Here is a 15,814-nt window from a genome sequence, read left to right on the forward strand (position 1 = left end):
CTGAATAGAACAGTTTGTATTTACTCATGTTTGGCATTGGTTTTAAAGGTAGTAATATATTGGACTTTGGTTTGGTGAAGAGATTAAAAGATGGTGACAAAGAAAAAAGAAGAAGCTGAAAAAAATTTTTGAATGAAGGTATCATGACAGGGTAGAATGCCTGGATTTTGCTCTTATCTGACTGTACAACTATCCACATCCCATTGTTTGCAAAGTTTTTGCATGAGGAGTTTGAATTTGTGTTTGTCGATATGGCCACATTAGAGAGGCTAATTTCTAAAATGCTACTTGAGATAGGTTTGTAAGTTTCTAACTTGAGATTGTTAAAAAAGAGAAGACTTTTGGGTGTATATTGACTCTAAATTTATCTGTTTACCTGAAAAATAACTTGGGCTGGATGACTTTCTGCTTCTTTTAGAGCTACTTAACATTACACAACAGTGACACTGATAAACAATACAGCCTTACATTATGTCGCAGGGATGTACACTCTGGCTTTGCATTGTTGCTCCTCTGTCTCTTAGCCTTAACAAATAGTACTGATATGGGCTAGCTGGCTTCTTCAGCTCCAGCTGAAGGCTGCTGTGTGAACTTGTGCCATGAAGCCATATATACTTCTTGTGAGAGGACCGCATCCCACTGCCCAGGATACATAGTGCTGAAAGCAGGCGCAGCTCTTTGGAAATCGGACAGAGACTGTTGTTCTTGTTAAAATTTTATTTTCTTCTTGATTAACTTAGAAACTTCAGTTTTAAGTTGGAGAAGGTGCATACTGTTGATTTGAAGCTGAAGGCTGGTGTGTTAATAATATACAGTTTTGAGTTCTGTGGTACCAAGAATTGAAATTAAACAAGAACTTTGTAATGAGGACTATGGGACTGTTTAATAAGAAAATAAATAATTATTGATAGTAGCTAGACATGAAGGGGAACTTGAAGAGTAACCAAACCCTCAGCTCAAAATTGTGCATTTGGGTATTTAGTAGTTTTAGTGATGGATTAACTAAAGTCAATAAGTAGTGCATTCATTTGTCTTAATTATCTTGTGCTTTATTGTCCCTTCAGCACACTTTCCTGCAGCATAGCATCCTACTGCATAGTGATATAAAATAAGCCCACCACTGCTCATAAATGTTTCATTTCACTTAAAAAAATCTCAGTGAACAAGTCAAAAGTCAATTGAAGCTTGTGTTGTCAAATATTTACTGTTTAAGTGTTGCCTTATGTCCATTTCAACCCAGAATAAGTTCATTTTTCCATAGTTTGGCTTATAGTCTGATTTAAATACAGAAGCAGGTTTATATACAGACAGAAAGTCGTTTAAGAGTAGTTTAGGACGGTAGAAAAAATTCAAAATGAAACAAAAACAGTTCTAATATGCAAAATAATGGAATTTTTAAAAATGCAATGAAAGGCTGTGATGAATTGCCATTGCAACAATAGAAACTTTTGCATTTACAGCCCCAGTTGGTAGTAGTGGTGTTGATCAGTTAGGGTCTGAAACTTAAAGATTTGAGCACAATGTATCTAAATTATAATCTTGCAAAGCAGATGGAATTGCCCATTTCCGTGTTTCTCACTGGTGAATCCATCTTGCAAAGCTCCCATCTGAATAGACGGGCCCTATAAGAAAGTGATGGGACCAATCAGAAGTAAGAGGCAGTACTTTCTGGCGTGGTGGAGTCATGGCGCAAGCAAGCAGCAACAAGAGGCCGGTGCAATTATGGCGGAAGAGATTAGCATGGATGCTGCTATAAGATGCTGCTCAGTTTTAACTGAACTTGACAACATTTCTTCGTTGAAAGAAGAGCAAAGAACAGCATTAAGTTCTATTTATGTACTGACATGTCTACAGTCGCCATGGTTTGCGTTATGCAGTTCTCTATGAGTGTACATCTCGGTAGCGGCATACACCTATGACATCACATGTTTTGTTTCTCTGATTGGCCCGTAAAAATATGACAGACAGAGCGTTCATCTAATTACCCTCCCAGTTCTTTTTTCAGAGACTCTGCCCTTTCCCAGACACAGTCTATGGGAGGTTTTCCAGTTTAACATGTGAAACAAATCTGCAAATTTTTAATACCATGATAAATACCCTACTGTGGACTTGTAAACAAGGTATTAACATACTGTGAAATTTTGATAAGGTTACATCCCTGGACATCATCCTTTCACATCCTTTTGAGAACTGGTAAGTCTACCTTGAATGATTCTGACATTATGGCTAACAATCAAATCCAATAGCAGCATAGATGTAATGATGTTGTGGCTGATAAGGGATGGTGGTTGTGTCTTGTTCTTCTCCATCCCAGCCCAATACTCAAGGTACCAAACAGCTGAACTGTTTTACACAACTGAAAATGGATGCACCCACAGTGTCATGAATGCATATTTCCAAAAGTCTGACAATTAAATGAACAGGGTGATTATTTGGAGGGGTGCATGCTCAGTGATGTCACACTTCTCTGAGTGTGCTTGATGGTGATACTTATACAGCCCGCTGGTATGTCAGAGAAGAAAAATTGGCATATTAGTTGTTACAACTGTCAGCAGTTTGTAGCTCACACAAGACCTATACATAAAATTACATAAAGGATGTATTTATAGCAACATTTTTTACTGAGCAGTGGTATAGATATATTTGGCACTGCTAAACAACCATTGTGTGTGGAACGGCAATCCAGAGAGTAAGAACAATGGGGAAACTCTGGATGATATTTGAATTGTAATAACGGTTGCACGCACAGCTAAGCATGCATTTGGTAGTATTGTCTGTGCCATCTATAAAAAGTACTGTGTTAGTTACTGCATCTAGTACATTAAACGCCACACATGGAGAAGGTGAGGATTAAATATTACTGAATGTGTTCTTGTAGGTTTTAGAAATATTTGAAATGAATGACATTTAAGAGTTAGTAATCTTTGCTTCTTTTCTTTCCAGATAGTGTTCTATGAGGACCGGGACTTTCAGGGAAAGTCCTATTCCTGCAAAGGTGACTCAGCAGACTTGCATGGCTACATCCGCCGATGCAACTCAGTCAGGGTAGAGGGTGGCTGGTGGGTTTTGTATGAGCGCAACAACTTCATGGGCTACCAGTATGTAATTGGTCCTGGGGAGTACAATGACTATCATCGCTGGATGGGCTTCAATGACTGTGTCAGATCCTGCAGGATCATCAAAGGCGTAAGTCACGAAACAAACAGGAACATGAAAAAATTACAGTTTACCTTCCTTATCACTGAATTAAATTCATTTCTTCTGCTGTTTTGGTTTCAGGCCAAAGGGCCGCACAGACTCAGGCTGTTTGATCGGCCAAACTTTGGCGGGCAGTCCTTTGAGCTGACAGAAAACATGAAGTCCGTCCAGGATAGATGGAATCGACAAGAAGTGCAGTCCTGCAAGGTTCTAGGGGGCTCTTGGGTTTTCTTTGAGCATCCTAACTACAGTGGTCGCCAGTATCTGCTGGAGAAAGGAGATTACCCAAATTTCTCAGAATGGGGAGCTCTGAAGGCACTCGTAGGCTCCATCAGAAGAATCATACCGCTGTGAAAGCTCCCTGTATTGTGAAGAGTTGTATTAAATTTCTTGGATGCTTTTTTAATGACTGTGTGAAGGTTCATTCAGTTCATAAGAATAAGGCATTAAAAAGGAAAACAAAGTCATTACAAGTGCAGTTAATTGCTTCTTTTACCAGCATATCCCCACACTAGATTAAATTATGTTAAAACATGCATCTAGTATAGGGGTCAAGACTCCCCTGAGATAACAAAATGCATGCTGTTCTCCCATCATATTACACCAATCCCCCCATATTTCATGCATCTTTTAAGAGATCTTTCCTATTTATATATTTCTTTAAGCTTGGATAAAACAGTCCTTAAAACTGACCAGCATAAGTCATATAACAGGGCTGATTTAAGCTGTTTACTGTCATTATTATAAGTTAAACATATCTTAAAAAACACACTTAACAGCTCACACTGTATATATTTTGCTTACCTCTAATTTAGTGGGTACAGTAAGTCCACATCTCTGATGGGCATATATAGTTGATGCAGGGCTGTACTGAGGAAAGGAATTACTGCAGATCGTCAGCCTACAAGGTGGACTGACTTTTGACCAATGCGGAAAACCTGCACTCACCGATGCCTTCGTTTATTTGCATCTCTTAGCAAATCACAGCAGTGTGGCCATGAAACATCAGCCGGAAAAATCTAGAAAGATCAAAACTTTAAATGGTTTTGATACTGCTTCCTCCGTCTACAGCTCACTCCAGGATGTCCCCTCTCTTTCAGTATTTACTAAAGTTCCTTGCATTTTGTTCCAAACATTGCAGCAGTTCGCTGAACAGATCTGTTTGTTTCTGGATTATGTGTTATGTATGTATGTGAAGTCCTCTGGCGCCCCCCATGGGGGATGTACCACACATTTTGAAAACCACTGATCTAGTTTTTATAATATTATTATTAATAATAATAATAATAATAATAACAACAACAATTTTTACCTTTAAAACAGAGGTGCGTTGACAGTAAGCAGAATCACAATTAAGACAAAGCATTATAATACAACAAAAAAGACAAAACCCCAACAGCAGAAGAACCCATTAATGATTCAGCCAATAATGAATCCAAACATCATAATAACCCAGCAGGCACATAAGAACAGAAATCCAGACAGTAAGAATAGAATAAAAACAATTCAAATGTGGAGAGATTAATAAATCCGAACAACCCTACAACAATTAGAAACCTATAAACTGTAAAACAACAATAATAATTGTAATCAGGTAATACAGATGTAACAGCAAAATGTTTAAAACAGTAAAAGAGGAGAGAGGGGGTTAAAGCTCTAAAGTTAATAGGAGAAGTTAAGATAGAGGCTATTACAATCAAACCAAACATAAAAGTAGAGAAGAGGAGACATAAAAGCTTGATGATGTTTGAGGAAGAAGTAGAAAATTTGAATGGACATGAGGCCCCCACCTGAGGATCTGAGGCTGTGGCCTAGCTTGTAGGGGGTTAAAGTTCTACCTTGGAGTCAGACCCTTAAATGCTTTAAAAGTAATGAGAAAAATCCTAAAATCAGCTCTGAAACATATATGGAGCCAGTGTAGGTAAGCTAAAACTGGGGTGATGTGATGTTGTCCAAGTCAAATACATAAAATTCATTTGCCTGCCCTGAATCATTTATTATTTATGTTTACAGGTACATAGGGAAATACTTCCCATGGTAAAAATTCTGTTTAACAACACCACAGTATATGTTATGATAACAATTAAAGGGAATATTATGCAAAAAATGTCTAAAGTATCACAATTGTGGTAAAAAAAAGTGGGGTTTATATAGCCCTTCTGTATTAAAACCAAATCTGAATGCATTCCTTTTCTTGAATAAGGATGAACCTTTTTGTACCACATACTGTAAATCATCACAAACTACAGGTTTGATTTGAATTAAAAAAAATAAAAAAAAAAACAGGGGATTACCAAACTTTATCCATTTTTATGGTCCTTTTTTTTTTTTTTTTACTTTTGAACATTCTTTTCCAAGAATCCACCAAATCAGCCTTGAACAACTTGACCCAGAACCTGAAAATGAATCTTGTCTACTTTAAAAACTCATGGACAGAATAAAATATGTGACATACCAGCCATTCTAGCTTGCAGCTGTGTTTCGGTTTAGCTGTTGATTGTAGGAGAATACCTTATTGAAATGGCCCGATTCAGTTTGTCACCAAGAATTGTCATGCTGGAGTTCACAACTGAGAAAGGTGGCCCAATAAACTCAGCAATCTTGGAAACTATGCAATCTGAAGCAATAATCAGGTCTTTAGAAATTCAACTATCCAGTCCTTTCTTCCAGTTTGGCAGATAGACACATACATCAGAGTGTAATCAGCACATAGTGGCATAAGATCCTTTTAAATCTGCTGATAGCATGATCGTGGTTCTTAACCTGAAATTAGGGCCCATCCAGGAAGAGTGTGAGGCTGTGATTGCTTTGGGGCAACAATAAGGATATATGCATATGTTGACTACGATAATGATATTTTCTTACATTTACTTGCTAATTTCTATTAAGATCTTTTGGTAAGATCTTAATAGAAATTAGCAAGTGTGTAGAGACCTATTTTGCTTGGGTTTTATCAAAGAAAACAATTTGATTAGGAATGCATATACAAAGCAAATTATAAGGGATCAATACAGATCCCTGAGGCACATCACAGAAAAGGAGATGCTATTTTCCTGAGTTGTTTCTCAAATCTTATAGTTCTAAGAAGTTAGATGGACCTATTTAGACAATTAGACTATATAGCTCACAATTCACAACAATAAAAAACATGCCATTTTTTTAAATCAGAAATTTTAAAAAGTGCAGCAAATGTTCAAAAGACAAAATGACTGAAACTCTTGAACAGTAGAAACACATGTGCTACTTTCTGTTTTATTGTGATGTAGCACAAGACAAAATAAAGTTATACAAAAAACTAAAAACTTCTAATTTGCTAACTTTTATTTACATGACCTTATGGTTGAAATAATATAGGACCAAAGACAGATCCTTATGGCACACCACAGCTCAGAATATCACTTTCAAGGTAGACATGCAGAGTTTTATGTTGATTTAGGGGCAGAACACTGAGAGATGAGTATCCTATTGAAATGCAGGGCAATATTATTATTCTTTCTTGATCCAAAAGAATCACATTTTTAGAAGATTAACATGCCATAAAAAAAAAAAAAATCCTCAAAATGGCATGTACTTTAGACCCAGGGAAAAAAAATATTATTTGGTGGATGCATGACAGACTTGTATAAAATGGCTCAACAGTACCCTCTAGAAGGTTTCAAAAACAGCTCCCTTAGAGGTTTTATTCACCTAGAGATATGACATTTGGTATGCATCTTGATGAATGTGCAAAAAAGACTCTTGGCCCATACCCTAACTCAACCAGAAAACCTGCAGTTTAGAATGAATTAGCAACATTTTGTATGGGCAATTTCCAGTGGTCCTGGGGACTAACCCCCATCAGTGGGTTCATCCAGTTCAGCTGAAATTTTGTTTAATGATACTAAAGAACTTATTCAAAAAGCCCTGAGCCCTGGGCTCAAACCGCAAATACAACCATGAAACTTGGTTGAAAAATGCCTGGTGGAAACGGAAGATAAGTGATTCTGATTTTGTTGGTAAGTGTAAAAAATCAACATGTGCTGAACCCTCACATCAGCAAAGGTGTGAGGGCCTGTTGATCGTTCTTGCAGCTCAAGTTTATGAGCACAAACCACACAACAACTCTTATGAGCACCAGTGTTGGGTCTGAACTTACTCATATAATGAACTAACATTTTTTATTAACTTAGAGATAGGCCTCAAAGAGTTTAAGTACCCTGTTATGGCCATAGGCATCCCACCTGTCAAGACCTAGGCCTTAAAAGCAAAGTTCAGAAACATCTATGGTATGCTTTTCAACATAAAAGCTTGATCTGTTTTTTTCTTTTGTGACACTATGATCCTTTCATTCTGAATTCTTTGAGTGACTTTCAGAGTTGTTTAGCTCTTTCTCAGAATACGGCTGAACAGTCTTTCCAGAGTACAGTCCAAAAAACAGTCATAAAACTCCTATATATTAGTGTAATGATTCATGGCTCCTCACTCACTCCTGTATAGAAGTTGTCCTTGCAAATTTTAAAACCAAGATATATTAAAAGTTCTATTTAATAGCCTTAAGTTTGGTAAAACTTGCATGTAAAAGATATCTGCAAGAGTACTCCTTTGATTGTGTATGTATTAAGTCTTGGGCTCATGGCCTTTATTTGATAGGAAAACTGAAGAGAGACAGGAAATATGGGATGAGTGAGCAGGGAAGACATGCGCCAAACAACGCCTGGATTGGGAGTCAATTCTACAACCAGTGCCTTGAGGTCTTGAGGCACCTGTTCAACCACCTGAGCTAAACCATCACCTGAGAGTTCTCCTTTTACTGAAAATAAACTGCTTTGTTCTTGAAGTAAAGAACATGAAGTCTTTCCTTATAAATTCTGCAAACATAAGCTCAGTTGCGTCTAACTCTTACCCCTCCCCTTGCTTTCAAGTGCCTCCTTTCTCACTGAAACAGAGTCAAAAGGGTCATGGTGAAATCTTCCCCTATGAAATGGGACAACGCTTCAAGTTCATGATACTTCATTAGTTGCCACTGCATGTATGTACATACTGGGCATTTCTACTACAAAAATGCTTGGTCAAAAACAAAAGTCCTATAATGCTTTGAAAAAACAAATAATATTAGATTGTTGTCATGATGTTCAAATCTTGCTGATGATTCAAAGGGGATTCTGGGAGATGACACTTGGCTTGAAGTTTGGTTCCCCACCTCTCCAGTCCAACAACAATTGGGATGTTCTACCCCAAAACACGGGGGTAGGGCTAGGTGGTAGAGGCCAGAGGTGTTTTGGGAGTCAACTTGTGTTTTCTGCAGAGTTCGATGTGAGAAAAGCCTTGAAAGTTAGAAAGTACACTGGTCATTTGTGTATGAAAGGGTTGTAGATCTAGTCAACATTAATCATCTGACACATAATTTCACAACAATAAAGTTGTGGCAAGAGCGGAAATGCTGGCCAAAGTGGCAAGGGGGCAAAAAAGTTCAGGGCAACAGTAATGACCGGATTGTGTGCAAGCCAAAAGAGAAAGCGATGTCATATTTTCTTTAACATTCAAATAAACTGGCTCCCAAAATAAACAGCTATTATAATATCTGATGGATTGTTTAGTGGACTTTCAGATTTTTCTCTACTTGTGCAGCTAAAATCCCCACCAGTAATAATCAAAGATGTTCTTCCTGTCTGTACATTAAGTGGTTAACATATGCACAGAAACTGAACCTTCCATCCAACAGTCAGCTTACATCTATAGGTCAGCTGACCCAGGTGTGGATGTAAAGAGAGGGTGGAGCATGGCACCATGAATACACCTGTCCTCTGCTACATGGATGTTAAAACCTGGAGCAGAGCTTCATGTGGCCAAAAGCCAACTTCAGCCCACAGTGTCAGTATCAGCTGCAGAGGAGACAGTTTAATTGGATCGATAAAAATCGTTTCTGGAATCAGGCAGATAAAAAGGTCAGCGGCTCTAGTCATGAGTAAACACCGTATAAAGCCCAGCATTATTTAAAACAATTGCAGCATCAGCCTTTGTGCAGATATAAATGCTGAGGCAATTAAAATCACAATGATGGTCCTGGCAGAGCCCTTCAGTGTGACCACAGACTCTGTATATATAAGTCTGGAGCAGGTCTGCAGGGAATATTGTGTACCTGAGAGGTGAATTAACAAGTTATCAAAACTTGATCTAAAGGCCTTAACATGGACCGTGCTGGAAAGGTAGGGAGACAAGGAAATGATACTTCTTACTTTTTGATGGATTTTACTTTTCAGGAAACATAAAGTCAATACTTGTTCTAGGGATAAGCTGTCATCATTTCTTGTGAAGATGTTAGTTGTATATTTATGCTTTTATCAGATATGCAGGGTCTCTGCTCTTAGAGCTAAATCATGTTGTGCACTGTTTTTGTAATGTGTTTCATTGCTGTTTAAATGATTATCATCATGTCCATTTCCTCCTCCAGATCGTGTTCTACGAGGACAAAAACTTCCAGGGACGCTACTATGAGTGCACTAGCGACTGCCCTGAGCTGAACATCCACTTCAGTCGCTGCAACTCAATCCGTGTTGAGAGCGGTGCCTGGGTCCTGTACGAGAGGCCAAACTATCTGGGCTACCAGTACATCCTGGTCAGAGGAGAGTACCCCGACTACCAGCGCTGGATGGGCTACAACGACAGTGTCAGGTCCTGCAGGCTGATCCGCTACGTAAGTTACACCAGAGCCCTCCAAATATTTGGCATTGATGTTTAAACCATTTAGCCTGGTTTGAAAAGAAAAAAAACATGTTAGGGGGAAACTAAGACCAGCTCTATAAAAACAGAAAAGCTAGATCACATTTAGTACTTGCAAAGTTGCATAATACTTTCCGACAATATCCTGGCTTTCCTTGCATTTGTTAGTGATAGTACACCTTAGGTTTAGACATTTGGCATTTGGCTGATAAGTGAGATTTCTCTAAACATGAACTAAACAGATACAAGACATGCAAAGTCTTACCATGATGGATTCAAAAGAATATCTTTGTTTCTTCAGCTCATGGTGCAACCCTTGGTCTTAAGGATCCAGTCATTATCATACCATATCAAGTTGCTTTGGAGTTTCAAGTTTGTAAATTGCAATTATTGCAGCTTTAAAGTCAGCATTGAGATTGGGACAGGTTTTAAAAGTTTCAGTATTCCTTTGCTATTTATGATTACAAATATCTCCAAAATAAGTGGAGCCAGTAATCGAGTGATAGCTTAGTGGTTGTGTTTGTGTACCTCAAATTCAGAGGGTGTTCTCAGCTCTACCCTATCCACTCTAGGTGATCCATCCCAACAAAAACGGCTCCCATAATAATACACATTGTAGACATACTAATCTTCTAACAGGCTAAATCATGCATCACCTCTTGTGCAACAGTTGTCTAAACCCTGGTCTCTGTCTTTCAGGTTTCCGGCACCTCCGTTATCCGCATCTACGAGCGTCCTGACTTCGGTGGTCAGATGATGGAGTGCACTGAGGACGAGAGCAGCCTGCCCGATCACTGGCACTTCAACGAGATCTACTCCGCTCAGGTGAAAGACGGCGCCTGGGTCTTCTACGAGCTTCCCAACTACCGCGGCCGCCAGTACCTGCTGGAGAGGGGAGAGTACCGCCGCTACACCGAGTGGGCCGCCATGAACCCCAACGTGGGCTCCTTCCGCCGTGTTCACAGCTTCTAAAAAGTCTGCCTTTAGTTGGTGTTTCACATAGTTGTTGTTTGAAGATGAAATAAAAGAGTTGTGCAAAGTATGTTCATTGCTACATGTTCTGATTTCGTATTTGGTTGCTGTTTTTTCTGAGGAAATGTTGTGCCGATTATTGATCTGAATCGCTCCCAGTGTGATACTTTCATTCAGCTGCTTAATAGAAAATAATGTAAGAATGAATTTATTTTGGCTTTTGCATGAGCACTGAGGAGACGCTAAGATTTCAATGCTATAAAAATGAAAGAATAAAGCTGCACCAACCACAAAAAGATCATGTTTCTGACTGCAATTTGTTTTTTCATTTCTGTGCTTTTGTTCTACTTTAACAGTCAATGCTTTGCACAGGAAAAAAAACTTTAAACTTTCTCAGTGTTTTAGAGGACATTATGACATTTAAATATTTCCACATAAGATCTGTTGAGGTACTAACTGTTAAACTTGTTTCTGACTTTGACTAGTAAACTTTTAGGATAGAGCATGCTCAAACCTATCCATCATAGTGTCAAAAACAGCACTGACCATTGCAGTAAACACAAAAATCATCTCTAGAATATAAGATAAATCACAAAACCAAGGTCAAAATGTCGCAAATCAAATTTGTCTTCGACAAACTTGACATTCATCCAGAAGAAATTAAACAAAAATTAATACACTTTCATGGGTCTGACATAGTTGACCAAAATTAAGATGATTGGTAAAAAATTCACGACTTCTTCCTTCACACAGCTGCTAATTGAGACCTCAACCTACAGAAATCTCCTCTTCAAAAATCTGTAGTAAAGCAAATGTACAAAGTCAAGTGATATCTATCTTGCGTGTTTGGTCTTGAACACATCTAATGAAAATATTCAGATAACATAAAGGGGGGATAACTTTTCAAGGTAATACTGAAAAGAGCTACAAGTCATCAGAAAAAAATGTATGCTTTGAGTATCACTGATTTCAAGGAATGAAAGTCATATAAAGATATGAACTGCATGACTAACACAAGAAAACATACAAAGCAAACATCAATACTTGGTTGAAATACTTCTAGTGGCATCAAAGCAGTGTTAATTTTGGCAGCTATTTTTAATTTTAGTCTTAGTATTTTGATGTAATGTCTTTTAGTTTTAGTCACATCTTAATCATTTCTACTCTTTTTAGTTTTAGTCTAGTTTAGTCAACGAAAACTCAAAAAACATTTTAGTCTAGTTTTAGTCTTAACAAGTCCTCACATATTAGTCTTTACTTTTCATCCAAGCATTTATTTTCTTGCCTAAATCTGGTACCAAGTCATGTTAATGTGTTCTCTGCACTCTGCCAAACCTGGGAATCCTGCTTTATACAGCTGAGAGGCAGGATAGCTATAGATGCATTGTTTTTGACAGATTTACTCACAGCGGAGAAATATCATGGATTTTGAATGTCTACGTTACATTTAGTAGTCAAGTTTTAGTCTTCTTGACAAAAACTAAACTTACTTTTTTATCAGTTTCAGTCATCACAGACCCATTTTTGTTAGTCTTAGTCTAGTTTTGTCATGGAAAAAAGGCTGTTGACGAACATTTTTAGTCATAGCTTTAGTCGATGAAGTTAACACTGCATCAAAGAACGCTATAATAAGAATCTAGTGTAAGGAAGGACCTCACTCAGAGACAGGGGTTAGACATTAGTGCAGAACTGCATGATATGGATAAATGTACACATGCTGTAAGGCTTTGAAAAGATTCAAGTTCCTGCAAACAGAGAAAGTGGACTGACTTTAAATCCCTTAAGCGTGAAGAGAACAGACGACTAAAATAAGTTTTCTGATACCAAGTTTTGCATTCTGTTTGTTTTGTTTCGTTCTGCAAATACAAAATACAAATTAAATTTAAGTTTTAAAAAAACAACCTTTTATACTTTTATACTGTGAAAATAGTTTTATTTTCCCTGATCTAAATATGTGCATCTTTAGCTTTTTCATCTAAACACAAGAGATTTATTTGCTCATAAAGACAATGCTGTAACGTTAAGTAAGATGAAAATCAACATGACAAGATGGGGGTCCTCAGTGAAAATAAGATATAAGATATGAATGTTACTTGGATCAGTAAAAATGCAGTGAGTAAAAGTTAAAAAAAAAAAAAAAAAACAATGAACAAACAATTTACCTTCAGTGACTAAAAACATGGAAGGAAAACAAGATGGAAACATGCCATCAATTAAAACAAGAACAAGAGAGACCATCAGAGCTGGGGTTTAAGCAGAATCAGCCAAACAGTATCTCGGATATACAAGACTTTGTCCTGGACGTTTTTAACTGTCAGGCACATTAATCAGGACAAACATATTTAGATATAGGTAAGCCACCTTCAGCATTGTTATTTAAGGTCTCATAGATTTTTTTTAGATGAGCTGGCCCAATCAATATTTAAGACATCACACTTCCTAATAAAATCACTAAACATTAGTTTATAATAGGGAACATTTGTCCTTGCTTGTCCCTTCTTCCCTTCTTAGTCCACCTCTACTTGTCCAACCTGCACTTTGCTTTAGATTTCAACACATTTTTATTTCTGGTTTAACCCATTTAGGATTTACTTCAGCAACCCGTGGGATGTCTGAGGGTCCTCCAGTAGAAGATTTAAAGCTTTAAAACTTTTATTTTATGAGTTTTAAGGCAGAATTCTCAAGTTAACTGTTCCCCAATGATTGAAGTCAATTAAGTCTGTCTAAATTACCTTTAAACAAAATCAGACCATTTTATAGTCTACAACAGTGAGCCACAGAATATTTTTTCTGTTTAAGATGTTGGATAAATTAGACAGCTACGGAAGAGTATTAGGGCCACTGAAAAAAAAATTTTGAGACAAAATTTTTTTTTTCAGTTGTGAGAAAAAAGTCAGAATTCTGAGATTAAAGTCAGAATTCTGAGATTAAAGTCAGAATTCTGACTTTATTTTTTTTTCAGTGGCCCTAGTACTCTTCCGTAGACAGCAGATCCAGTGAGACTTCATTAACAGTCAATATTTAAAAGAGTGAAGATGGTAATCATTTCCATCTGTAAAGAGATGGAGAAATCAAAAAATAATTCAGCCTGCAGTCTGCTCACACTTTAACCAAAACAAAGTTATGAGTCTACCCAGGCTAAATCATGTCTAGAGGTTTAATCTCCTCTCTTTGAGGTCACCTTTTCGACTATATGATTTATAGCTGACTGTTTAAAATACTGCCCTAAGCCAATGTTACATTTTATGCACAAGTTTGATCCAAATGACCAATAACTCATCTTTTGCTGTTGTTTAAGAGATTTCTTTCCAAAATGAATGAGACTCTTACAGCTTACAGCAGCAGATCACTGGTATTTAACATGTTCACAGCTCATAAAGAAAACCTTAATAAAGGAGTTATGCCTGAAGTGTGCTCCATGCAGATTTAATTTCTCAACTATAGCTCAGTAACGCAGTTGATTCACTATGTGACATAAGTGTCTCTGTTTTAAGCTTTTGATCAGAGTGGTGAGTCTTTGACTTAAAATGATGGATAATGACAGACAATTGACACGACCAAGCTGTGGGTTAAGGCTAAATTAATGAGTTGAATGTTGTCTGCGTACTAAATCATACATTAGAAACTTTTCCTGTATTTTGAGGGGGTCTGGCTGCCGACATACATCTCTGACAGCAGCTCTCATGACTGTTCATCTGAGGTGCTGTCTCTGTAAGACTGGAAATACACACTAAAACATTTTTAATAAAATTGGATTAAACTTCCATTTAGGGTTAGGGTAAGGAGGAGACCACTCCCAGGCCAAATGGGATATATACCCTAATCCCTCCAGCAAGTTCTGGGTCTGCCCTGGGGTCTCCTCCCAGTTGAACATGCCTGTAAAACTTCCACAGGGAGGCACCCAGGAGTACCTCAGCTGGCTCCTTTAGATGTGAAGGAGCAGCAGCTCTACTTTGAGATCCTCCAGATGTCCAAACTCCTCACCCTATCACTAAGGCTGAGCCCAGACACCCTCCTGAGGAATCTCATGAACCTTGCTTGAACCTGTGATCTCATTCTTTTGGTCATTATCCAGAGTTCATGACCATGCGTGAGGGTTGGAACATAAATGGACCGGTAAGTTGAAAGCTTCATCTTCTGGCTCAGCTCCCTCTTCACCGCAACGGTCTGGGACAGCGCCTGCAAGACTGCTGATGTTGCACCACCTGTTAATCTCATGCTCCCTTCTACCCTGACTCGTAAACAAGACCTCGAGATACTTGAACTCCTTCACTTGGGGCAAGGATTCACTCCCCACCCTGGAGGAAGGAATCCAGTGTTTTCCGGCGGTGAACCATGACCTTGGACTTGGAGGCACGCTCCAAAATTTTAAAGATCAAAACCGGACCTGCAAAACCTGATTAAAAAACATTTAATAAAGCTGAGTCTACTTACAGGAAAAAAGCTTGTCCTTAATGAAATCACTCTAATGAAACAAGCATAACTTACTTAGCTCTGTTAGCTATGCAGCAAAGGCTAGGCTCACAAAGAAGCTACATTAGCTACATAGCTATGTTAGCTTCGGCTATGTTTGCTAAGCTCACGTTTCTAAAGCTAGCTTAGCTACCTTGGCTTATGTAGTGTCATTAATTGCATAACTAGACCGGGGGGCTTGGCTCAGGCAACCCGACATGAAACACAGCAGGTTCTAAAGATTGAAGGAGGCTGGTAGTGGAGCAAGTATGTAGACAGGAGGGAGTAGTAATGTGTACTAAGGCTGTGGCTCAGACTAAGCAGGGGCAGTGGATGAATTGGGAAAGTTTAATGAAGACAGAATTTAGTTGGAGGGACCTCTGGTGCATGGAGCATAGTCAGGTCAAATTCTTGTTAGGCTGCTTATGATGCCCTACCATCGCCCCTGAACCGAAAATGCTGGTTGACAAGGAACATCATGTCCGTCGTGCTC

The 15,814-nt window shown here is 38.2% G+C and overlaps 2 protein-coding genes across 2 annotated transcripts; both read left to right on the forward strand.

The window, feature by feature from the left end:
• The first annotated feature begins 2,834 nt into the window (after positions 1-2,834).
• crygs4 (crystallin, gamma S4) lies at positions 2,835-3,552 on the forward strand. The gene is made up of 3 exons (XM_041807629.1): positions 2,835-2,843; positions 2,944-3,186; positions 3,280-3,552. Exons 1-3 carry the CDS (start codon positions 2,835-2,837, stop codon positions 3,550-3,552), a joined length of 525 nt encoding a protein of 174 aa, XP_041663563.1.
• Positions 3,553-9,365: 5,813 nt separating this feature from the next.
• LOC121522774 (gamma-crystallin B-like) lies at positions 9,366-10,869 on the forward strand. The gene is made up of 3 exons (XM_041807421.1): positions 9,366-9,383; positions 9,629-9,871; positions 10,597-10,869. Exons 1-3 carry the CDS (start codon positions 9,366-9,368, stop codon positions 10,867-10,869), a joined length of 534 nt encoding a protein of 177 aa, XP_041663355.1.
• Positions 10,870-15,814: the final 4,945 nt, after the last annotated feature.

This window comes from Cheilinus undulatus, linkage group 15 (assembly GCF_018320785.1).
Source record: "Cheilinus undulatus linkage group 15, ASM1832078v1, whole genome shotgun sequence".
Taxonomy (NCBI): Eukaryota; Metazoa; Chordata; class Actinopteri; order Labriformes; family Labridae; genus Cheilinus; species Cheilinus undulatus.